This window comes from Astatotilapia calliptera, chromosome 20 (assembly GCF_964374335.1).
Source record: "Astatotilapia calliptera chromosome 20, fAstCal68.1, whole genome shotgun sequence".
NCBI classification, from domain to species: Eukaryota; Metazoa; Chordata; class Actinopteri; order Cichliformes; family Cichlidae; genus Astatotilapia; species Astatotilapia calliptera.
Window position 1 is genome coordinate 12,364,429 of NC_137441.1, and position 24,532 is coordinate 12,388,960.

The following is a 24,532-nucleotide window of genomic DNA, read 5'->3' on the forward strand; positions in this document are numbered from 1 at the left end:
CACAGTTGTTAGGCATTAGAAATTGTATTTAGGAAGATGAAAATCTAAAATTATGTAATCAAGAACCTTTAATGGTTTTTTGTTGCTGTTTTGTGTTTTAACGGACTTAACTCAGCCATGAACTGTAGCGACTGTTTTATCTTTGTAACAGAGTAGATGTGAATTCTGTCAGTGTATTAGTATTTGTGTTAGGTGTTTTCAAAGATACTGTATCAAGTGGCTCTCAAAATGAATTCAAAGTTGTCTACATGAACAAAGCATTAGTCTGCTTTTATAGGCTAAAAATCTTTAACTCTAAGAACATTAGTGACAGGGATGCTGGATTCATTTTAGAAGAGGAATGCCAAAAAACAATAGTCCAAAAATGCCAAGATTGCAAGTCAAACTGTCACATTTAGGATGGAAAACTATGTTCCTCAAAGCCACCATCACCAATTTAGTGCGTTGCAGCCCATTCTCACTCCCGATGTGTAATATACCGACGATTTGTCACGTCCCGAAGCGTCCCATGGGAACACAAAAGACGACCTTCTGCGTTCCTTTGCTACAAGTCGGATTGTGGATGAAATCAAATAGAAGGATGCTCCCGCAGTAACACACGTTCCTGCCATGTATTCCAACCCTAACCCTAACCATAACCTCCTAACGTCAACCACCACCTTAATCGTGTTAGTGTTTTCAAAGCGATTTAAGTAAAATAAATGTACATGTGTAGATTCATTCCAAACTGTTCTCATGTTTCCTCATTTTTCCGAACTTGTAATATAGGAACATGTTGGGTGCCCGAAAGCGTAATATACCGACTTTTGCTGCTCTCTCTTTAAGAAGATGGCGAACTTAATTTTGGTGAAAAGAAACAAACAACAAAAAAAGGAGAAAATCTTAAACTTCTTTCTGTTTCATGTTTGCTTTCCCTATTTCAGTTAATGTAACTGACTTGTTTAGAGTGTGATAAATAGAACTGGTGCACAATTTTTCCACTGTTGTTAAGGTCTTCTTTGAGCCAGTGTTTCTTTGCACAGACATGCAAACATGCTCATGTACTCCTTGAAAGCCCTGCTGGCTAAAGTTCAGTATAAGCATGAAAAGAAGTGGGAAGCAGGCTGAAGGAAGGACACAGAAAGGTACAGATCAGGTTCCCACCTCTCTCCTCTGCTGTATCCTTTGGTTATTTATGAAAGGAAATAACTCTTACTTTTGGTGGTTGCTTAGGCAAGATATGTATTTACCTTTTTACTCAGTGAAGATTCAGAAAAGTTATCTTCACTTTTGATATACTGCCATTTTTTTATTAATTTTTTTAATGTATCCTTGTAAGATATCCAGTTGTTACTGTTTATTTGGGTTTAACAATTCTCAAATCCTTGGGTCTTCGACCACAGTTTGGGTCACACCTGTGTTTCATTTTTTGGATTGCATAATGAATTAAAATCTCCAGTATTGCGATGTATTTACACAAACCTTTACTTATTAGGGACTGCTGTTGACTCAAAACAGAAATTAGAGGACATGACGAAAATCAGCCTGCTATTTCTTCTTTTTGTGTTTTAGTTTATTTTTTAACACCAGTTGGCTACTTGTGTCCACTGTCTTATTTTCTGTGAAATAAGCAGTACAACAGTAATTTACAAGATTCCCTCAAAACACTTAATGTGGGCTGAATGAGCCGATTATGTAAAAATTTGAATATGTTAAAAAAAAGAAGTTAAAATGTCTTTTCATTATTTAATCCAGAAACAGTAAACGTTCAAATATTCTGTCTTTGCTGTTTGTAAAATGAAATATTTTAAACCTTTTTTTCTTTTAATTTTTATGATTATCACTTATAAAAATTAGATATCTGGTATCTTAGTTAAGTAATCTTTCAATCTGTGTGCTCTGACAGCAGTCTTTTGCTCATCTCTACAAATGTATTCGTGTATGGATTGGGTGTTTCTCGTCTTCCCCTTGACTACACTCCTTGGATGTTTCACAGGGTTCAGTTCACTGGTCAACATAAAATGATCAGCAAAACATCTCGTAGGAGTCCTGTTAGAGAAGGAATTTAATATTTCTATAATGCTTGTCAGCAGAAGCGCGAAGTTTCTTGAAAATCTGGTAGACAGCTTTGTTGACTGACTAAAACACAGTGGACCGACCGCTGCTTTCACCAGCAGCTTTCATGGCACCCGGATAATCATCGCACCGAAAATCAAATACCTCGGGTTCTCTGCCTCTCCACTCTACTTCCAGACTCTACGATTTTAATTTCCAGAAGAAATGCAAAATATATTTTCTTCTTAAGAGAGGAGTTTGGCCCACTAGACAACACCCATTTTATCTTTAGCCCAGGTATGACACTTACAGTGTGGTTTCTGTTTCAAAAGTGACACCGACACCAGTTCCTTTGAAGTACTTGAATCTAGTTTTTTTTCACCCTACTTTCAAAACTATAGAAAGGAGGATTATCCAGGGTATGCTCATTGGCTAATGACTCCTGCTTGGTTTCATAGTGAGATGGTCATACTCCTTGCTCATCAAATCCAGTTTCAAAACATCAATTCCAAGGCTGCAAAATGCACCTCACAAACCAATAGGCAATGTAAAGGTGGCTATGCCCATTACCCATACTGTCTGTGGTAATGACTTTTAATACCTCAAAAACATGCCCTAATTGTTCTTAATGTGCTGGTATTGGATGGGAAAAGTTCAGATGTGATCATCACTACTATCACACATACATACACGTGCTTGTAGATTCTTTATTTACTAATTTATTTTTAGACAGGAATGTTTTTATGTATTTGTCTGTGTGTTTTTAGAGGATATGTTTTATTCCTTATGGTCTTAAATGTGTATGTGCATGCGATTGACAGCGGTTCCTGTTGGGTGTGACAGTGTGACAGAGTGCGGTGATCCCTCAGCTGGCCCTGCATCACTGCATTTCTCCTCTGTCCCAGTTCACTCCCTTCATCTCCAACTCTACATTTATCTCACTTTTCATTCCACTGGGCAAATATGTCTTAGTGTTCTTAACTTCCTGTCGTTTTGTTGTCCTCAAAGTGTTTTATTGCTGTTAACCATCCTACAGTCTATCTAATCTTTCTCTCTCATTCTTTGTCGCCTTGAGAGTGCTACAGTTCTCCCTGCAGAGGACAGCAGAGAGAGCAGATATTCTTCAATTACTGTGATAATATTTCCCTCTTCAACCTTGCACGCTGATTTTGGATGCCTACCTGACAAAACATTGGTCTGGAAACGACAGCTTTCCACAATCACAAAATGTGTTTCAAATTTGAAAATGTGTTTAAGGTTCAGTGGGATTCATTCACTTGAGTTGTTGTTGTTGAGCTGTTGTCTGCTTGCCTCTTCCTTTCCAACTGACTAACCATTCCTTCTACACTAGATGATTTAAAGCTTCACTGGTAACATGATTTTTAACAGATTTTTAACAGATTTTATTCTTCAGCATCAGGGTGTGAATGGATATGTTCATGTGAAGAAAAAAAACATAAATATGTTACCTTGCTATATGGAGATCACTGGTCTCTAAATAAGAAGGTAAGCTGGGCATCCTGAGCATACTGTATTTTGAGCACTGCTAGGAAAATGCACATTTATTCGCATCACAAAGTCAACATGACGTTAGTTAAGTTGCCGTTTCCAATGTGACTTTTTTTTCCCTCTGTCTTGAAGTTAAGAAGAGAATATAAACACCTTTGCTTTTGCAGTAATGAGTATCCACCAATGCTTCTTTTCCAATCAATAACCAGACATACAATAGTTGTACAATCCAGGAAAGCTATTTCAACTTCAAACTGCTGAATGACAGATAAAATTTAATACTGGAAGCTAGTATGGCTGGACCACTGGATTACCTTGACAGAGAAGACTGAAACCGTCTTATAAACAGCCAATAGACTGCAGCTAGAGGTGAGAGGAGAGCATCTTCCTTCAGCAACCTCACCAGACTCGAGCTTTGGGAGCTATCCTCAGTTCTGAATTAGACATTCAGGTTGCAGACAGTCTATAGCTCTTTCATTGGCCTTGAGGCTGTTGTGTGGCTGTTTTTCATGTTCTGCTCCAGTGCATCCACAAGTGGTTTATAGAGTCCCTGGCACAATGTTGAATAAAAGCATCAACTGCACTTTGTACATGGAATGTTTTGAAAGGCACCGTACTTCACTTTAACAGGAAATCTCTTCCTGTATTTTTTCGGGCCTGAAAAAATAATACGTAGACTTTTTCCATTCATCGTCTCTTTGTATAACGTGCCTCTATGTGAACATCACAATAATACTGGACATGCACTTATATTCTACAGTGGTTCCTACAGTCTGAGGACTTGATGTTGTCATAATTTCTTTAACATTTGTTGCATCATGTTTGAACTTTGTTTTGGATGGTATAAGTGCAGTATTTATTTTAGCATTTATGTTGCTGCAGGGGGACCAGAAGTGATGATTTTGGACACGATGATAGAAATGTTTGACCCTGGAAGTTACTGGTAGATTTTACAATCTATATGAGTTCACATGGACCCACCATAATTACATATAAACATTACATAAGCTTTTGGTTCCATTTAAAGTTGCACCAACCTCCTACGCTCCCACTTGTGCCTCTGTCACAAAGACTGCGGTGCTGCAGCCAGACTAATAAGTACACAGCGTTTGGTGCCTATCTTTCTTATCTAGTAGAAATCATATTTACTGAATGTCTCATAAAACCTTTTCAAGCCCTTGACTTCTCTTCATCAAGTGAGATATACTCTCATTTACCATTACTCTGACTTATTTGCATTCTTTGCCATCTTCAACAAAAGTAGATTTTCCTTTTATTAGTTATAGTTTTTAGTTCCTTTGGTTGTTCTAGTTAGGGTTGACATTGTGCAGTCAACGCTAACTTCATAATAAAAAAGATAAACTGATTTTCTTTTAGTAATGAAATTTAGACTTTTCACAAATAACTTAAGTTCACCCTGTCTCAAGTGATGTGCTGTAGAAATGTGAAGCAAATAAAAACGAATTGAATAAAGGACTTAACATCCAGCCTTATTATATTTAAAGTAATACAGAGTGCTATAACAGGATATATCTATATTTGATTCTGTTCATAGTTAATTATGCATAATCCTCCTAATCAAGTGTGAATCTAATCAATAGAGTGAATGTATAATGGAATGATTGTAATGCTTGAAATTTGGCCCTGAGATTTTGTGTGTGTTAAGATGAGAAGAGGAAGTGCAGCAGAGCACCGCAAAGACCAGTTGCAAGATACCGGAAAGCACTGAGTGTGCCAATAGAAGTGGAAAGTGCAGAGAGCGGAGTCAACAGGATGTGACTCGTGAAGCAAGCTATGTGTTTCCAGAAGGCAAGACAGAGAAACATGGCTGGACATGTTTACCACTTCTCTGCATTGCATTGCTTCCAGTGCAGTGTGTGGAATCTATATGGCTCCTTGAATTAATATCAATCCAAATTATACCATGTGCATGTAGGTGTATTGCACAATCAGTTCCAAAATTTTAAAAATGGAATAATTAAATAAACAAAGACAAAAATGCATTCATGCGTTATGTGATGACAGAAAATGATTTGATTGAATAGCTAAGTCATTTAATTTATTTATTGTAAAACAAATATCAACATGCTCAGTTGATACTTATATATTTTGTATATTTGTATATTTTAGTAAGAGACAGGCATTCGTATATATTATGCAAGGTATAGTTGAGCTCAAGGGAATGAGCACAACACTATGTAGTGGCCTTTTTTTGTATGAGATTTGCTGATTCATTGTGCTATCATGCATAAAAAAATTTTAATAGAGGGCTAGAGCAAAATTTGTATTCAACAGTATTCGGTTGTAATTTTTACTTGTTCCGTTTACTTAAGTGCTTTAGGTTTTTTATAATATGCACCCACAGTAACAGTTTCTGAAAATGTATGCACATATTTTCATCCTGTTAGTTGTTCTGGCAGTCAAACTAAAAGCATCAACCTTTATACTTCAATAACATTGAGTTTATTGCACTTTTAATGCATTATATTTAATTCCAAATGTTCCAAAGAAAGTATAAGTTCATGATGTCCTACAGCTATAAACTATGTGCGCTGAATGAATGAATGCAGAGATGCAGTCTACCCGAAGCCCATGTAATCTTTGTCTCATGCTGAGATGTAGTTTTTGTTATTTAGTCATTATTGTGAAGGGCCCCAGGGTTGCAAAACCCCGCATTTTTTAAAATACATGTGCATGAAACAGTAACTTAAAATGAAGTTAAGAATCCAACAATATACTTGTTAAAGAGGATATTGCATTTGATGTTAATTCAGTTCAGATAGCAAAACGTTGAAACAATGGGTTGCAGCTCTTAAGGTTTTATTCCACCGAGACTGACAATGTCTCCTCTTTTATCTTTTCAAACTAAGATATGTATAGCTGATTTACTTAAGTGCATCTGTTGTTGTAGCATCGCTCCTCTCATCCCTTTTTAAAAAGCATCTCGTCTGAAGCTTCTGATCATAATTTGAACAAAAAGGTTATGAGAAAAAAAAAGTACCACATCTGGTCTTGGCCAGTATTTAATTTACGTTTTTTTTATTTTACTTTTAAGGACAAGAAAATATTATTTTGTTGTTGTTGCCATCTTTAGTTTCACTTTGAAGGCTTTTGTCATTGTGTGTGTGGGTGTCTCTCTATAAAGTGTGTGTTTTTATCATGCGCGTTTGCCTTTGTAAGTCTGTGCGTTTATGCTGATTTTGAAGCACATGTCAATATTTTATGTGTTTCAGAACATTAAAAGGAGTGCTAGCTGGAAAATATCTGCTATTAAGTAGAGTGGACGCAAATAATATCTCTGATGGAGGACTTGCTGTTAAATTGATGAAAACTGTTCTAGAATGAGATTTTAGGTTGTAGTATTGTAACTGCTGAATACTGTAATCATGGATACTGTATCCCAAGCTGCACTGCTCATTATCATTTAAAAGATAAGAAAGATGTATGAAATAAAATAAGCGTTAGCATTGGTTTAGTGGACGTGACAAAATGTGTCGATTGGTGAACGAGTGTTTCAGTTTCTATGCTAGTCAGGTGGTTTCTTATTTAATTTTTCTGTTATAATATAAATCCCCTCCCCGTGTCTCCTCTTTCATTTTCTCACTCCAAGATGTAGAGTTTGCGTTGACATATATTATATGCAAAGCATTCATTTACATAATGCATTTTACTCCTAAATCCAGACTCTGTGCCAGATCTCGCATAAGCTACCTGCCAAGAATGCATGCAGATAGGAAACAGTGAGAGAGAGAAAAGGTATTGTAGAGGAAAGCGTAAAGAAAATATACTCCAAACAAAGATAGGCCAAGGGCAGTATAAGGAGGGAAGCCAAATGAAAATGGGGGGCAGAAAGGTAAAATAAGAGAAATCTCTTGTGGAAAGCTGTGAGGGAGGTTAAAAAGGCAGAGGACACGAGGAGGACTGAAGGTGCCACTACTTTTCATCCACTGTCTGATCTGTGGGTGGCATTCATGACGGATGGAGAACCACTCTAACTGAAGGTCATATCCGAAGCCCTGCCATTTTGGACTGCCACTTTCACAGCGAAAAGGATAAGTAAAGCTCAGATTGTTGTGTATTCACCCCACTTTCTCTATAGCTGTGTCGATAGAGGAGGGAGAGACAGACAGATGAGGCATGTTGAAGAAATTGTAAGCTTTGAATGCCAAAAAATGATTCACAGTTGTCTAAGCAGGATTTATCTTATCATATCTCTCTCTGTCTTTTTTTTTCTTTGCAAAAGACATTCATACACTGCTGTTCTCAGACTGATATCCAATTTTAATAACAAAGATTTGATCCTCCTTGTTGCTATGTCTCCCATTTTTAATACACCACAACTGAGGTTTCAAATTGCAGATTTTTCTAAATGCATTCCTTTATTTAATGATTAGCCTTTCCACCAGATAGTTCTACAATACAATATCGTGGACAGCTTTTGTTCATATCCAGCTAAGTAGGATTTTTGTTATCAGTGAGATTATTTCTACAAGAGAGACCATACCACGGTAGCAATTACATAAGCATTTGTCATCAAATCGGATTCAGCCCAAATCGGGTGAAACAAATTCCTGGAGGGAAACAAACTACAGCAGACAGCATGTTTCTGAGTTTGCTTTTCCCAGATTGTCACAAGGCTTAAGGACAGCAGTCTGTCACGGCTCCAGCGTCCCTGCAGTCTGGCTCTGACGCAGAGCTATTCGTCTGGCATTAGAACCATTGCTGGAGCTGGAAGTTCAGACTGGGTTGTTATCCCCCAGGCAGGGCAGAATGCTCATGGCCAGACGACCTCGCTGCCCAGCCTCTAATATCTGATCAAGAACCATCTGCTGAGGCTGCCAGAGCCCACACACTCCCCATACTCCTGACCTCTCCAAGGAAAGCCCGATGGGAAATCAAGCCATTAGTGGACTATTAGAATGATTTTGATGACCATTAGAAAAGAAATGTAGCACAACAAAATGACATTTTCACCCAAGGAATGGAACATTTACTTTTTTGTTTATTAAGAAGGTAGCGTGATTCTGCTCTGCAGTTACTTCTTACTCTTTCTGATTTCTTGTTCATTGTGAGAATATGAGCTTCACTTCTGGCATTTCTTTCTCAAAAGCGTCTCCAAGAAAGCAGTCTGAGCTGAAAAGAATGTGATTAAAAGAAAAAGAAAAAGAAAATACAATATTTTTTGGGTAATTTTATTTTATGCTTTCTGATTATTCTTGTTGACAGATAAAAATGTTAGTACTTGGGCACAAAATAATGCAATTAGCTTTAAATCAGTTTTTAATTCTTCAAATACAGCCCGTTGTTACATTGAAGCTCAGCGATGAAATGGTGTCACAGTACTCAAAGAAAGTGTCCATGTTATACTGGCAGAATGTTTTGTGGATGTCGATATGACATGGACTCATATGAGAGAAAGCTTTTAAGTTCCAAAGAGAAGTATATAGAATGTGTCAAGAGTGCAGTTCACATGAAGTTTTAATGGCCTGCGTGAACAGTTCCCGTTCCTACAGTGTGTCGTGCAGCAACACTCGCCAGACCTTGATAACAGTTGGTTAATGGGTAATGTGCCACACAAGAGTGATGCTGCACTTTCTGTTTTCATTTTGTTGCTGTAGTGCAGTAATTAATCCAGCTGAACCCTTTGTGCTCACAAAATAAATGCTTTCCATTTTCATTAATAGACAACTCATTAGTACATAATGAGCAAGAAGGCAGCACTCCCCGCTCTCCCCGTGCAGCGTGTAGCACATGAGCATGCGCTGCACTCAGCTAATTAAAACCTAGGATTGTCTCCTTGTATTCTTCTCTATAAGAAAAAAAGAAAAAAAGCACGAGCTTTTAAAGCATAAGTTAAATGAGACATGGTATGCAAGCATTTTACACCCCAGAGGTAAAAAACATTATGCAAATCCTCAGTTGTGTGCTCTATAGTTTTATGTCTGAATAACATATTATGTATTGCAAATAGCAAGCTATTAATGAGAAAAAAAATGCAGTTGCCTGTGGTTTCCATTTTTGAATGCAACTTGAAGCTAAGAAAAGATTTCGCTAATCGTATCCATACCTTTAAATCTCACAGACTTTAAGGTTAAGTCCTTCTTTCATCAATCAAAAGTTTGAATGTAATGATTAATGGCAGTGACAAGCTGCCTTTATCCTTGAGTGCCAGTGACTTTTCATCCAGACTGTAATTTGGGGCCTTCAGCTGTAGGTGACATCTTTCCTTTTTCTCCAATCACCTGTTGTCATGGGAAGAATAACAGTGGTTCTTTCTTTTTTTCCCCCCACCATCCACTGTGGGAATAAAGGATGCAATTTCAAGGAAAACGACGTTGGTACTGAAATGGCCCTCGACAATGTCTCGATAAGGACTTTTAGGATCATAAAATCTCTACATCGATACGTGCTCTTGATATAATATAAACAATTCTGAGAACCAAGTCATAAAAATCTAAAACATTACCTGAATTAGATTTGTCCAATTCTCTCTTCAAGGGCATCTTCTCATTCACGTATTGGACCCCTTTCAAAGCTGCTGATATTTTTAGATTGCTTACTTTAACTCCCTTTATGACCACTTGCACTGTGAGCTCTGTGACGAGGAATGCCAACAGGAGCATGCTAGTCATTTTTTTTGACAATCACTGAGTTATGTGCCACAAATCCCCTCCCTAGGGTGAGACTATTAATGTGGAGTACTACTGTAGAGTCCTAAAGTGACAGAGGGAGAACAGTAGGTGGAAACTACCTCAATTGTGTTGCATTCAAGATTGCCATCATGTGTACCAGTTTTTGAGCCACACAAAACTGGTACACACAGGAGGTTTTGAGCCACACAAACACAATCATCAGTCATCACCTGCTGCATCTGCCAGATTTTACTTCCTGTGATGTTGTCCAATTCTTAAAGTATAAAATCAAATTCAAGAATCACCATTTTGACACACTGGAAGAATTACAGTTACAGAACAGGATGTGCAAGGAGCGATCTGTAAATCACACTAACACTATTGACCAGAGGTCCATTAGAAGAGAGGGGAGACAGCCAAATTCTAATCGCCCCTCATATCATTTTAAAGATTTGACATAACATTTTTTTTTTACATGAAATATATGATCAATGATCCTCCGTAAAATCATAAACATCATTAACATCCAGATCAAAAATGACCAGCATTGCCATCTATCAGATATTGGCTTCTTTTCTTTCAGTTCTAATTCTAACTGATGGACAATCACTGCCCGTGAGCGAACATGATTAAGAAATGAACAACGACACCATTAAATTTATCCTAATTACATTATACTGACAATATATCAATAGTGAGCAATCATCTCCAGGCTGAGCATGTGTTTCTAAAGTACTTTCTAGAAATCTGCATAGTCCGTTCATAGCTCACACAGAGATAGATACATGAGTATAATTGCACACATGTATTCATATTCAAATCACCGCACATGCACACTTGAATCACCTTCCAGTGAGGATGATGTTTTCATATGTCATGATGAGGCAATGATTTGCTGCGAAGAATCCTCGCTTCATGACGGGGAGACAAAATCGAACCCAATTTCTGTTTGTAATTAAAACCATTTCCACATTCGCCTCTTGGAAGGCCACAACATTCAGAGGTCAATAGCAGTCTAATTCAGTCATTCAGGGAGCTGTACTGCAGAACAACAGCTTGCAGTTTCCTTAACATCCACATATTCTGAACATGCAACTATAGTAGTAGTGTGGCTTAATGGACCATAAGAATTAAAAGTTTACAGTGACCTCCTGTTGTTTCATTTTAAATAATGTTGTCTCTAAAACTACTTTTACTGTGATTTTAAAACTAATTATACAATTCTTCTGTTCTGTGTTGATGTTCATATCATTTGTGTGCTGAGTTTAATGACCCAAGATCATCTGAGAATCTCTGAAGTCAGTCAGTCAGCAGTCTGAAAATAAACTTGTTTTCTCTTTATTCCCAAACAAAGCCTGAGTAAGAGTTTAGTTTGAAGTTGAACTGCTGCATTTGTGGTCCGACATTATAGAGCTAGACTTTCCATCACTCGAGGGTCACACAGTACTCGTGAATATAAGGTGGGAAACACATGTGCAGAAAGGCAGGTAAAATGTCCAAAACGCGCACACTTCAGCCCAGAGAGTTTGTAGCTACTCGTCACTGATGGTGATAAATCTCGCTATCATTATTAAATCCATCACACAATGTTTATGACTTCAGTCTAGTCTCCCGCGGGTATGCTATTTCATCTTGTAGACACGCAGTAAGGATAGAAAGAACAAGCTCATTGGTCACAAAGAGAGAAAGCGTTCTCAATCAAATAGGAGCTTACCTTGCAAATAAAGTTCTATATTTTGATGCTTCCATGTGACAGATGGTAAAAAATATGCCAAACTATATAAAAATGTGCTGACAGAAAACAGAAGCAGACTGTCATCGATGGTACAAAGTGTTAATCAACTTTTACCGCATAACATATTTTGCAGTTTGGCAACTTTTGTGTTATTAGTCATCTGAGAGTTTTAAAGCACACAAGTGCAGATCTACTTTGAGCCTCTTTTTGATGAATGTCTGTTGATGATTTCGTACGGGGAGTCAGCATTACCAGTGTTTCAAAAATTAACTTGTTCCTGCTGAATCATAGTGGCAGTTTTTTTTTGGCAGATTAACATGTATCCTGTTGATATTGCTATATAGAAGCAATGCGGTTGAATTGCTGTCCTACAACAGGTACATAACTATTTGTAATTGCTGTCTCAATGCACCAAAATCGCTTTGAATACCACAACTGACTGCTAGCGATCACAGAGTTGATCCTCATCTTTGAAGCAACCATTTTAAAGTGAACAAGAACCCTGTGCATTGAACAAAAAGTTTATTGCACAAAGCTGCAATAATTTTGGTCGTGCTGTGGAGATTAATCTTGGAGAATTTTTTATATCAGGAAGGATCTCGTGTCACATGCACAATTTTAAACGGACAACTCTTCATTTTGTAAAGTTTTACTTCCACTCTTTTACTCTTTTGCACTATATTGGATAAAAAGTAGTCTTCGGGCAGATAGATTTTATTTTAATGGCTACTGAATGCCATAAACATTTACACAGTGTTTGTAACGGGGCTCGATTAGATTAAAATCTTTAAACTGTAATATAGTCTTAGCTTTTCAACTTGCCCTCCTTTAAAATGAGAGAAATCATCTTGCATTTAAGTCGACTTAAAGTGTGCATAAATAATAAATTAACTTAGCATCAGTCTGCCTTTCTGTCACTTTCTTTCTCTATGCTTTTTTCTTTTGACACTAAGAAGGTAATTTTATGAAAGGCGGGGAGAAATGTTTGGGACATATTTATTTCCTTACGTGATGCGATTATTCTCACAATTTTGCTTTTAGTGTCCTCAGGCACGCTTTTAGGCACAGTTAACTTGACTGTGTTTAAATACATACTTGTGGAAAACCTGTATTGACATATTCCCTTTTTGCATAATACTCAAATCCACCGGAGTGTGCATTGGCACATAAAAAGCTATTCACTTATTCACTGCAAATTAGTCTCCAAATCCATATAAGCCACTGATAGCTGGGAAGAAATGCAGTAATCAATGACAGAGGTTTTTCTTTGCCTCCCTAAACAGAAGAGTTATTTATGTGTACTGACATCAATCAGCATGTAGTCTCTGCTTCAAACCAGCAAGTTCTAGAGAGGGAAGAAGTGCTTTCTTTTAATGATTTATTATAGCCAATCTGGTGTGTGTTTATTATTTATCATTATTCAAACAATGTTAAGAGAGCATGTTACTACATTTCCTTCACATTTCTTTGCCAGTGTGTTATATCAGTGTCGACAGAGAGGAAGTGGCGCACAGTGTAGCGTAATGCTGTTTGCTGCAGGTAACTATTTGCAGTGACAATTAATTAAAGCCAAATTAAACCCTTTTACATTAAAAATAAATCTGTTAAATTGTATTGTCTGTTTCTTTCCTCGTTGCCGCTTCTTTTCCTCAAAGCTGCATTTAGTCAACTGTAAACTGTCTCCCCGCTGTACTGTGCATTACTGCGAAAAGTCAACACAAATATCAAACTAATGCAGTGGAGTATTATAGACTCCTAAAAAGATTTCAACAACAGCAGCTTTCTGCTGACCTTTTATTCTTACCATCAACTACGCTGAGAAATCTTTCAATAGCTTTGCATAATAGTTTTGATTTAGATTTGTGTATAACAGTGTGTAAATTTGCTTATTGTGGTCTACATCCCGATGAACATTTGGACATCATGACTGTTGATCTGCTGTATATACCACACACAAACACACAAACACACACGCTATGGCTCTGTTCCATTTTTTTTAAAGTTGCATTTTATGGTATCACTCTTTGAACTATTTTCTTCCAGTCGGGCACATTAGCTAAAAGAAAGCAGGCAAAGAGTCCAGGTTAAGTTTGCTCATTTTGTTTCTGTTGTTCTTTTGTTGAAGTCGTACATTCTGTCTTTATTCTTCCCATTTTTTTTAAAATAACGTCTACTAGCACAGACTTTAAGAAGACCTTTTTACAGCATAGAGTATGCTATCTTAAATGACACATGACTGAAAAACACTGACAACTATCATGCAGTTTTTAAAGTCTAGTACTAGTAATCAACTTGTATTGATTGGGGACAGTAAAAGTGTTTTCCTACTGTACGAACACTGATTAGTCACTTACTTGACTAGCAGTATATCCCAGAAAAAGCTGCTTGTAAGACCCTCTTACTACAAGCACTTACCAGGGCATTACTGTCTGACATACAGAAGTCTCTCTTTTACATAATAAATGAAAAAAAAAGTAGTATAAGAGCCAGCGGATGTGACATGTTAGGCATTATTTTATCGGCTATGTCGCTGCCCTGAAGGTTTTAACAGTAGTGAGGGATTGTAAGCCTTTGGGCTGAAAAGGAAATGGACCAAGGATTTTTCTTTTAGCGATAAGGTTGACTGCACCGGGCTGTGAGAGTGCTTCACTGACTAATTATTTGAAGCCTCCTCTCAGATTAGGGTAGAAGTGCAGAGCTTATGGACAGTTGCATAGCAGACAATCAGACCATGTAATAACCAGAGGGCCAATATTTGCTCAAATCCACTGTAACACCTCGCAAAACAAAAGTGTGTAAAGCCCTAATGCTCAGTCCAATCCCACGGCACACTGCCTTGATAAACACCGACGCCACCTTCACAATGGACGCCATCTTTACTCTGGCAATTAGGCAGAGTTTTGGATTATCGCTTCCTCAGCCCAGCACACCACAAATCCTTCCGGATTCAATTATTCCCCTCCCACGTCTGCGGCCATTTGGGCTTTTTGGGCACATGGCCAGTAGAGGAAAGAATCTGAACTGCTCAAAGTAAAAAGTTAGAAAGAAAAAAACGTTCTTCTTCTTCTTCTTCTTTTTTTTTTTTTACTATGCCTATACTCCTGCAACTTTGACGAGTCTATTAAATTAAAATGAAACCTCGGGAACTTGCAAACACTATCCTGTTGAATATTTTATGAGAACAATAAGCTAAATTTACTGTGATCCTTTCCTTTAAATTTTGTAAGTGTTCGGTGTTATCTGAAAAACATTGCACTACATCCTTCCCTCCAAGCTGCTGATGGTTTGATCCTCCCCCTGTAGGCCAGGAATGTCTCCAGTGGTTTCTGCATAAGAAACTAAAATGCTTACTGAAAGAATTTGATTTAGTCTGTCTTATTCTACTTATTCTACTTCAATTGAGTTGTTTTCGTGTGTTAGACAGCACACTCGGGGTAAATTGTGTACAAGATCAAGGGTTTCCAGGGTCAGGAGAGTTGCATCTTTGTAATTGAGGGCCTCTCTTCAATGTGTTTGCTTAGATGCTTTTTTGTCTTCCACCTGGTGACTCTTTGTGGAGCACAGACATTTCACTCTAGTGCCTTTGTGTGTGTTGCCAGCACATCTGCTACACAGTTTACTCATGGTAGCATGGAAATTTATCACAGGTCTCAAATAAAGGACCTCCTTTTTTTGTATATTACCCTACCTGACCCATCACACTGTTTATGCTTTTGGGTGCTTTTCCCCTCTCATCAGTAAATGGCCAACTGTGGCTGTCACCTGCGTTTTATGTGTCTCTTACTCACAGCCTAACACTCTCCTCTGTCCTTCTCCTCTTTTTAATTACAGATACTACTGTCTCATCCCAGAAAGGTAAGACAGCATTTAATCAGTCACGTGTAGATTATCGCATATTTTCAGATGGGTTCCACGTGCTTGTGTTACTCCTGTGTGTGTTCCAAATTTTTGCTAATGAGATGACAAAACATTTCATGTTTTTTTGTTAATGTTGATTTGAAATTGAGTCACTCGTGGGTTTTGTTGCACAACAATCTTTTTGATTACAAAGTCAATCACTCACACCCACTGACACCCAGACTAAATTACCTTGCTACTCTGCAAAGGCAGACAACCCACAGTCTGTTTTTATGCACTGTTTTCTGTAGGTCTTATGTTCAGATTAATCACAGTTCTGTTTAGACTCCTCCACACTTTCATGTGAATGCTAATAAGAGGTTGGAGGAGGTGACTGTTTTGCATAGTGGCTCTTCGGGGACAGACGGGAAGTTTAGTGCAGTTGTAGGAAAGTACCTGTAGGCTGTTTAGATTTTGTAAGATGATAGGGCCAGGCAGTCAAATTGTCTAAACAGCTCCAGGGGTCTTGTTCTGAGTGGCAGGTGTATGCACCAGGCAGTCCCAGCCCCTATACTCTTGCTAGAGATGATACAGTAATGGCAGAGGGTGTGTCACACTCGGTGATTGCAAAGAACGATCAGACAATCAGCCAGGAAAACTCCCTGCTGATTTTGTTGAAACTGTCTTTTATTCCCTGCTGTGCTTATAAGAATATAGATATTCTTTTGTACAAGCTTTTACCAGAGCAGAACAGAACACAGATACAAATATTTTCATTGTCACCTGGATCTGATATAATGCGCATGTATATGTGAAAAACCTAAACAGCAGGTGGGTTTCTCTGGGAACATGGTGGCATTTTTGCCTTTCAAAGCTTTAGATCTGAAAAAGATACAGTTCATCTGCTTGACTGGGTACACACTGTATGCTCTCACTCACACACTGTTGTGAGCCTATGTATGTGATGACTGTGTGGTGTACAATGCTGTCAGATTGGCCTATAAAGGTAAGTGATGCGGGTTGCCCGAGCCTCGCTGTCTGATGAATGTTGAAGGGGTGCAGAAGCTCGCGAGGTGTACATCATCCCTCCACAGCTGCACTCGCATACGTTTCTGAAGGAAGTGGGGGGATAAATAAGGCCGCGCAACCCTGACAGTGAATGAATGCTTGCTTTTGTCAGCCCGTGTGTGTCCGTGCCTGTGTCTGACTTAGTTGTGTGCGTGTTTTTGTATGTCTTTCTTTTCTTTCACATCTTGTATGTCCAATTCAAATCTGTTTAGTTAGAAGCATCAACAAAAACAGCTACCAATCCCACACAATGAGAGTGTCATCTGGCTGTATTCATTAATATACTGTGAGTTATAGATGGTTATGCTGCTCTGAAAGTGTCATCAGTGCTCAGCAGCCTTGTGGCCTTGAGGCAAAGATAATGTTCATATACCATGTGTTTGTATGAAAAGATGTGTATATGTTCATGTGTGTGTGTATGTGCACCTCAGCACAAAAGATGAAAAAAGCTGGAAGTTTGTCCAGCAATTTCAATGCAGTTATATTCAGCACAAACTAAGAGGCTACATTATATTACACGTGTTAGACTGAAGGGCAGCACACAGTAGTTAGGTCCAGGTAGGATTCAAGCTACATTTGAATAACCTTTACTGTTGTTCCATACCAATATGATTAGTGATTAATAAAGGCTCTTATTATAAGTTGACCTTATTCTTCACTTTTCTGCTTCTGTGGAACATCTCTGCTATCTGCACCTTTCATGACATCCTTTATCCAACACTTCTCCACCCCCTTACACTCCTCCTCCCTCTCTGCTGCCAAACGAAGTATATTTATGGCACCTGTGCTGGAAAAACAGTCTCCAGGAGACGTCCCACTAATTTCATTTTCAAAATGCCAGCAATAAATTTATCAAATGGGCTGAATCGAATCGGAGTCACACGCCGTGCCATCCGTCATGGGCTGTCCCTCAGGGGCCTGTGGGCGTACTTAAGCCGGCCAAAAACCTCCGCTGGCAGGAGAAACCAGATGAATATACTAGAGAAATATGCTGAGAACAAGAATGTGTGCGCATATCTTTATGCGCTTAGATCCATATGTGCAAGCATAAATTAGCTTGTCCACACGCAGGGATGCATATGTGTGCACAGAGGTCAATGCTAATTTTTCAGCTCATAGAAGCCTCATGTCGAAATCTGAGCTAAGCGCTTTGGATGTCAAATGTGCCAGAACAGTAATTGATTAATTGCAACACAAGTTAATTGATTGTTTTGCACATTTTTGCTTTTGTGAATCCCTCTCAGTTCAAACACTGCTTTGAGCTTTATCCCCTCCCCTGCCTCTGAAAACTCGAGTTTCACACGCTCTGTGCCCTCCCATTCCCCTCCCATTTCTCACTGCCTCATCCTCTGTACCTCACTGTGGCACCTTTGCCTCTCTTTTTAAATGCCTCTGTCCCCACTTTGCTTTTGTTTCACCGATCTTTTCCTCTGCCTATCTTTCCTTGCCCTCTCAACATTTATCACCGTGCAGGCTAAGCCAGGCATGAGGGAGGGTAAAGCAGCTTAGTACTAACAGTTCTAATGAAGTCAGGCCCTGTATCCCTCTAACAGGGATCAGTGGAGCTAGTCTGTGAAGCCTGTCAGCATTTAATGATTAGATGAAACATTCAGACACCCGCTACGAGAAGACATGCACACTGATATATGGTAATACCCAGCTGTGGTCTCTGTTACGCAACTCAACAAAGAATTATGCACACAAACACACTCTCACTAGCCCCCAAACTCCAGCTGTAAAGATCATGATTTATGACTGAAGCATGGCATCAAGGGTATACACAGCAAAGTGATTGGAATAAAAGCAAATGACAGAGAGGTTCAGAGAATGAACAATCTGGCTATTGATTTTTGCTATGTGCAGGAAGGTGGACAAAAAAGTAAACTGCATGAGAGAGATTTACTCCTTGACTTGATGAGCAGACTGTAAACAACTCCACACGCTCTCGTCAAGATGCATGCTGCGATCCATGATTTTTCCCTGCTTCTTGCTTCTGCTAAAATGCCTGATAGAAGATCAATAAACAGGTCATCATCTTTTTGAACATTTCAAGATTCACCGCTGATTAATTCTGAATCCTATTAGATTAAGTTGTCCTAGTCTGTGCCCACGCACGGCAGCTTAATGTGTGCCCGTGGTGTTGTACGTGTTGTTGGCATATGAGAAAGTTTTTCAGAGGGAGTACGTTAGTGTGTTGAAATGCTGAATCTGAAAAATAGAGTGACAGAGGCAATGGTTGGGTCAACAAGCTGCCTGTTTGTCAGAGTGAAAGGGTGCCCACAAGGCCTTAGCTGCTTTTTGCCCCATTAGCTGCACATGCAAATTTACCTGTCAGCTTTACAGCTACACAAGGAAATCGCAGTCTTCTCAACTTCTCTGCCTCACTCTTATTCCAGTCCCCCCCCCCCCCCCCCCCTCTCTAAATCTCAAACTCCAGATCTCCTCCTCATTACATTTTGTTCAATATCTTCCTTCCACTGCAAAATTGGGAACATATTCTGTCCTCACACCAGTAATTTCTCTCCCTCTTGTAAAAGTACCTGTTTAACTCCACTTGAAGGATTGTGAGACACTGGATTTGAAATAAATGTATGTGCATTTCTGCCAGAACGCATCTGCTGCTTCAAGGCTTTTCACATATCTCTTGCTTAGCAAAGCCTCATAAAAAAGTACTTGGCGAAGCTACTTGAAAATACAGTTTTTCTAAGGAACCACTTTCAGCCAAAGAAGTTGAGAAGGAAATGTCCACTGAGCTTAATTTATAATTTGTTAACTGATAATTATAATACTGTAATCCTTATGTGATCTTCTCAGCTATTAACTGCCTCGTAAATCCAGCCACAAAAGAAGCTCCTCTCACTCTATGGCCACATCAGAGTGTAATGGTGTTGCTCAGAGGTAATATAATAAACATTAAGTTGAGTACTAGCCAGGATATAAATAATGATATGTGAGAGACCCTGTCTGGACTCATGAATTAAAACCCCATCCTGTTTCCATGATCTAGTTCTGGAACATTAGAGTGTTCAGTTGCTAAAAGGGGTTAAAATGTTGTTGTAGCTGTTGTCAGTGAAAACCCTACTTTATCCCTCTTAAAGCATCCATCCATCTGCCCATCCGTTTTCTTACTTATTCAATGTAGGGCTGTGGTAATGTAGTGTAGGGTGGTGGTGGGAAGGGGGTTCGGGCTTATCCCAGCTATCAAGGCAAGATTTTGCAATCAGAATTGTGATCTGAATCCAACGTTTTGCCAAAGACATTTTCCTTTTCCAAAAAAGCGAGCTCTGTCAATTCTCGATAGCCTCTTCTTGTTCACGTGTTACTTTTATTTCGTCATTTATTAATTTACATTCATGTCATGTTCATTATCACAGTGCATTTGTAAGAGGGAAGTGTCCAAGCCAGGAAGGGGGAAGAAAAAAAAGAAAGAGAGAAAAAAGAAAAAGGGGGATCCAAAACTTCTACAGGAACAAAAAGCATTTATGCAACCATGAATTCAAGAGTTCTGCAGAAAACACTTCTTTGCCGTTATTCACTACCAGAACTCAGGAGCAGAAATGGAAGTTACGATGGTATTTCACATTTGATTCTAAATTCAAATGAAACAATAAACAAGATGGTTAATAAAACCAAAAATGACAACTTTTACCAATATAACGTATCCTCAAGGAGAATGTAAAGATGAGAAAAAGTAATAGTTGCAATTATTTTCAGACATCTGCACCCTGTGCAGTCAGACTCTAAATGGCTTTGTTGATCACATACTGTACCTATCATATGGTTATACAGCTGGTGCTTTGTTTTACTTTGACTCATAAGCTTCACAAACACTCTACGCACTAATAAACTGTAAGAATAGACCTTATGTATGCATTGCTTTTGATAGTAGCATATAACTTAACGGATTTTGCTTGAAATTTTTTATTGCCATCCTTTGTCCTCACAGAATGAATCATAGTGCCATTGTTCCCCTGACTTTTATATTTGCCCTTCTCTGGTACAGAAAGGAGAAAAAAAGCCTCAGTCAGTAGATAGTTATATTGTCACAAAATGTTGGCCATTCATGGTTTGCACGTAATCACCTCGTACGTTATTAAAACTTTGATCTGCAGACAAATTATTAAGCACCATCATCAAGGCAAAATTGCACGACATATCTTTAGCTTATGACAACAAACCTATTAAATTCATAACATTTCTAGCTGCCTCACGAGTACCTCAGAATTAGCTTTTGCTAAACTGAAAGGGTGTAAAACAGTTTAAAATACCATCATTGATTTATGATATGCTGTGAATGACACTAACTCTCTATTGGCCTGTGCTCAGGATCACAGTTCATTCGCCTAAGCTTATCATATGAAAGAAGAACAGAAAAACTTTAATTTGGTGTATTTTCACTCCACTTTGAACCATTGTTTTACAGTTTCTTTTAACTTGAGTTGGCTCAAAGCAATAAACTGCCATAACTGGAGGTGCTTCAAGGTTTCTTATCTGGCAGTAATACTGACTACAGTGTGTGTGAACATGTCATACTTTGTCTTTGATGTGTGCTGCTCATGCTACTGTGAATCCCTGTGACAAGAACCATGCTTTTTTCACCTTTAATTTGTACTTTTTTAAAGATTTTCAATTCAGTTCTGCAAGAGCTGCAAGATCATTATAGATATCATCTTCCTTTTCTTGCATATCTCAGGCCAACTGGTTCAGCATGTTTGGGTTCTTTTTAAATGGCAACAGAACTTACTGTAAGTCCACGGCCAATCTCGAATGTCTGTGTCTGAACTGGTTAGAGAAAGTGGTCAACAGAGTCACCTCTGAATGAGACAGAATGTAGCCTCTTCCCACAACAAGGTGAGAAGCTCTTCGTTATTAGATCACAAGAGGGTGATAGTGCATTTTATTTGCCAGGCTAAACTCTGCAATATGTCCAACTGAGTCTTAGCTAAAGATAAAGATAAAGACAAAACCACACAAAGAGAGCCTCAGCAGACCCACATCTTAGACTCATTAAGACTGCCTGGGCATTGAAACATTTCTCAGGCAACGACAGAGAGAAGATAAAAGCAGAGACAAGTATAACAAAAGAATGGAGACTGAAGTAAATTTATCACCACTCTTTCTTAAAGAATCCTGCTCTAAGCCTCAACTGCCAATTAGGTACGAGAACAGCCTGTTCCCTTGACGGATGAACTTAATTTGATATTCCATGCTCCGCTCAGTAGGGTGCAACAGTGATTGCATCGGTGGATGGAATTTTCAGGCCATCCATACAGACTAGGCGTAATCGACTATGTAGATATAGACTGAAGCTTATCATAACTATTTCTCTTTGGTAGAGTAGTTTTATTTAAAAGAGGGGTCAGGTTTCTATTGAAGTGTGTGTGGCAGGTATCTGGAAGATTAGAGCATTGTTGCCCAGAGACGCTTGTGTTGCTACGTGGGATTACCCAGGAACAGAGCTGCAGTAATCCCATGGAGTAAATAACTCTTTGTCATAATTCAACATGTTATTGTCACAGGAATACCTGTTCTAAATCATTTTGAGGATTCATACATCTTTGTCTGTTTGCTGACAAGACACCACAGTTAGGCTTGAACCCTACAGGGCTGGCATTGCCAGGGAAGTGGGTGGCATATTGCACCCAGCGGGAAAGCTCCTATGTAGGCCTGCACGGCGGAGGGATTTGACCAGCTTGGATTAGCTCAGCAGGGTGAAACAGAGGGATACAAACAGGACAGATGGGGAGGGACAGACTCAGAATGGAAGAAAGGGTACATCAGTCTCTGTTCAGCACAAGAACACCTGAGAAACCTGAAAAAAGCTGCAGAGAATCATGTGGAATATTGTTAATATGCTAGTGAGCAGCACACACCAGTGAACCATGAAACAGCAACCAATACCTCTGAGAGCCGCTGTAAACTCCGAGCCAAACTAATCACCAGTTAATTATACATAGGGTTTTACCATTTCATAAATTTCAAATAGTTTTGCCCTGTCTTAAGCATTCGGACTTCTTCCTTTTACATTTAACAACAGCTTTACATTTCTGAGTGAGGATGGGAATATTAATTGAAATGCCCACAATTAGATAAACACAGCTCCCAACTCCACAGTCGCACTAATTAAGCAAGCTTTTTTTTCCTGTACAGTGCTGTGCTCTCAAACCTCATCAACTGCTCAAAGACATGTCACCACAGTAATGGCAGATGGGTATATTTAAAAAAAAAAAAAAAAACTAAGCTAAAACAGTTAAAGACACACACAAGCATTAAAGAAAGCAAAGGCAGTTGCCTCTGACAGACTGCTGAGGAAATGTGTCTTTATTCTTTGCTCAGAGTCGTCCATCCTGTCCAAAGGATGGATCTAATCCAAGAGTTTATTACCAAACTTCAGATGCAAAGCCTATTCGTTTTCTGACACCAAAGAGGGCCAAGAAAATGAATCGGGGTCTGGACAAATTGGCATCACTCACACAAGCGCAGAGGGAAGAAATTCTCAAAAGTCGAAGTCGTGTCCTCCTTTAGTTCCTCTCTAAGAAACTTCCAGACTTTCTCTGAAAACTATGTTCATTTTTTTGTACTGTTCACACTCTCACAGTGCAAACAGTTGAGAATTTATTTTATAGTTCAAGCCATACATTGTTAAAGAATTCTCGCACAGTAAACAAACCAACATGATCAGTATGAGCAGCAGACATTGTTTCCCAAGTTGAAGATGTAGAAATGGGTTAAAAAAGAATCCTCCATTAAACTGAGAGAGAGAACTAAACAGCAGCGGTCACCCACCTATTGGGTGAGTCCTCTTGAATATAGCTTTTTCATACAATTTTAAGTAACCACTTTGCACTCAGCAGAAATCATTCTAACAAATGAATGTGCAAAGCTACGTAAGTTTCCAGTCAGTCTGTTTACACTCGAGACAGAGAGACAAGGCACCCAGGAAGAAAGGTGGAACTAGATGGATTATTCCAGGCTAATTCCTAGCACAAATCAACTCTCAACCATCAATAATTCATGTGGAAGTCTTTGAAAAGTAAACACTGCTTGGGCCATTAAAAACCCTGATTGGCTATAAATACTGTACACAGCTTAACTCTACATACAGAGGTTCTGTAGCTGCTATAGAAAAAAGTACATTTGCTCTATATGGAAATCCAGCGCTCATTAGAGAAGGTAGATTCCTTTGTAGAGCCATAGCCAGTATTACCTGGTGCAACATTAGCATGGAAATGATGCTAAAGATGACAGCAGAGAGGGGTAGTTAGACTGACAGCTGGTGCTGGAACATGTTGGGTTTTGTGGATTGATGTTCTCTGTCAGCTTTGCCTCTGTGTACTTCAGACAAATTGTGCTCTCGTTCAGTTGGTAAATGCACACATAGCCAAAATGCTAAAGAGGATCATGCCCCCACTGTAGGTAATTTTACTCTGCTCTGTATCATTTGCACATTGACTTTACCTCCCACTCTGTCTCTGCAAGTTGTTGTTTTTTCCTCGCTTGTCTTTCATGTACTTTTTCAAGCTCTGTTTGTGACTGTGATTAGGGTGTATGGTTGGTTTATGTAGCTTTTAGCAATTCCCTGTACTCCGGCAAATCCCGCCTGAGCAATGCAAGACAGGGAGTGGTCTCTGTCTCTCTCAGTCAGAAATGCTCATTAGATAAAGAGGAGGTTCCTCTGCTTTACCTCCACTTTCCTTACAATATTTTACATTCTGCT

At 38.8% G+C, this 24,532-nt stretch overlaps 1 protein-coding gene across 2 annotated transcripts in view; it reads left to right on the forward strand.

Annotated features, from left to right (window-relative positions):
- The window catches only part of LOC145423265 (cadherin-4-like), a 246,877-nt gene that overhangs the window by 85,258 nt on the left and 137,087 nt on the right, over window positions 1-24,532 (forward strand). For both annotated transcript variants that reach the window (XM_080295542.1, XM_080295541.1), the window contains one exon: window positions 15,742-15,765. In XM_080295542.1, coding sequence (XP_080151668.1) covers window positions 15,742-15,765 — 24 coding nt within the window. The remainder of the gene's footprint in view (window positions 1-15,741; window positions 15,766-24,532) is intronic.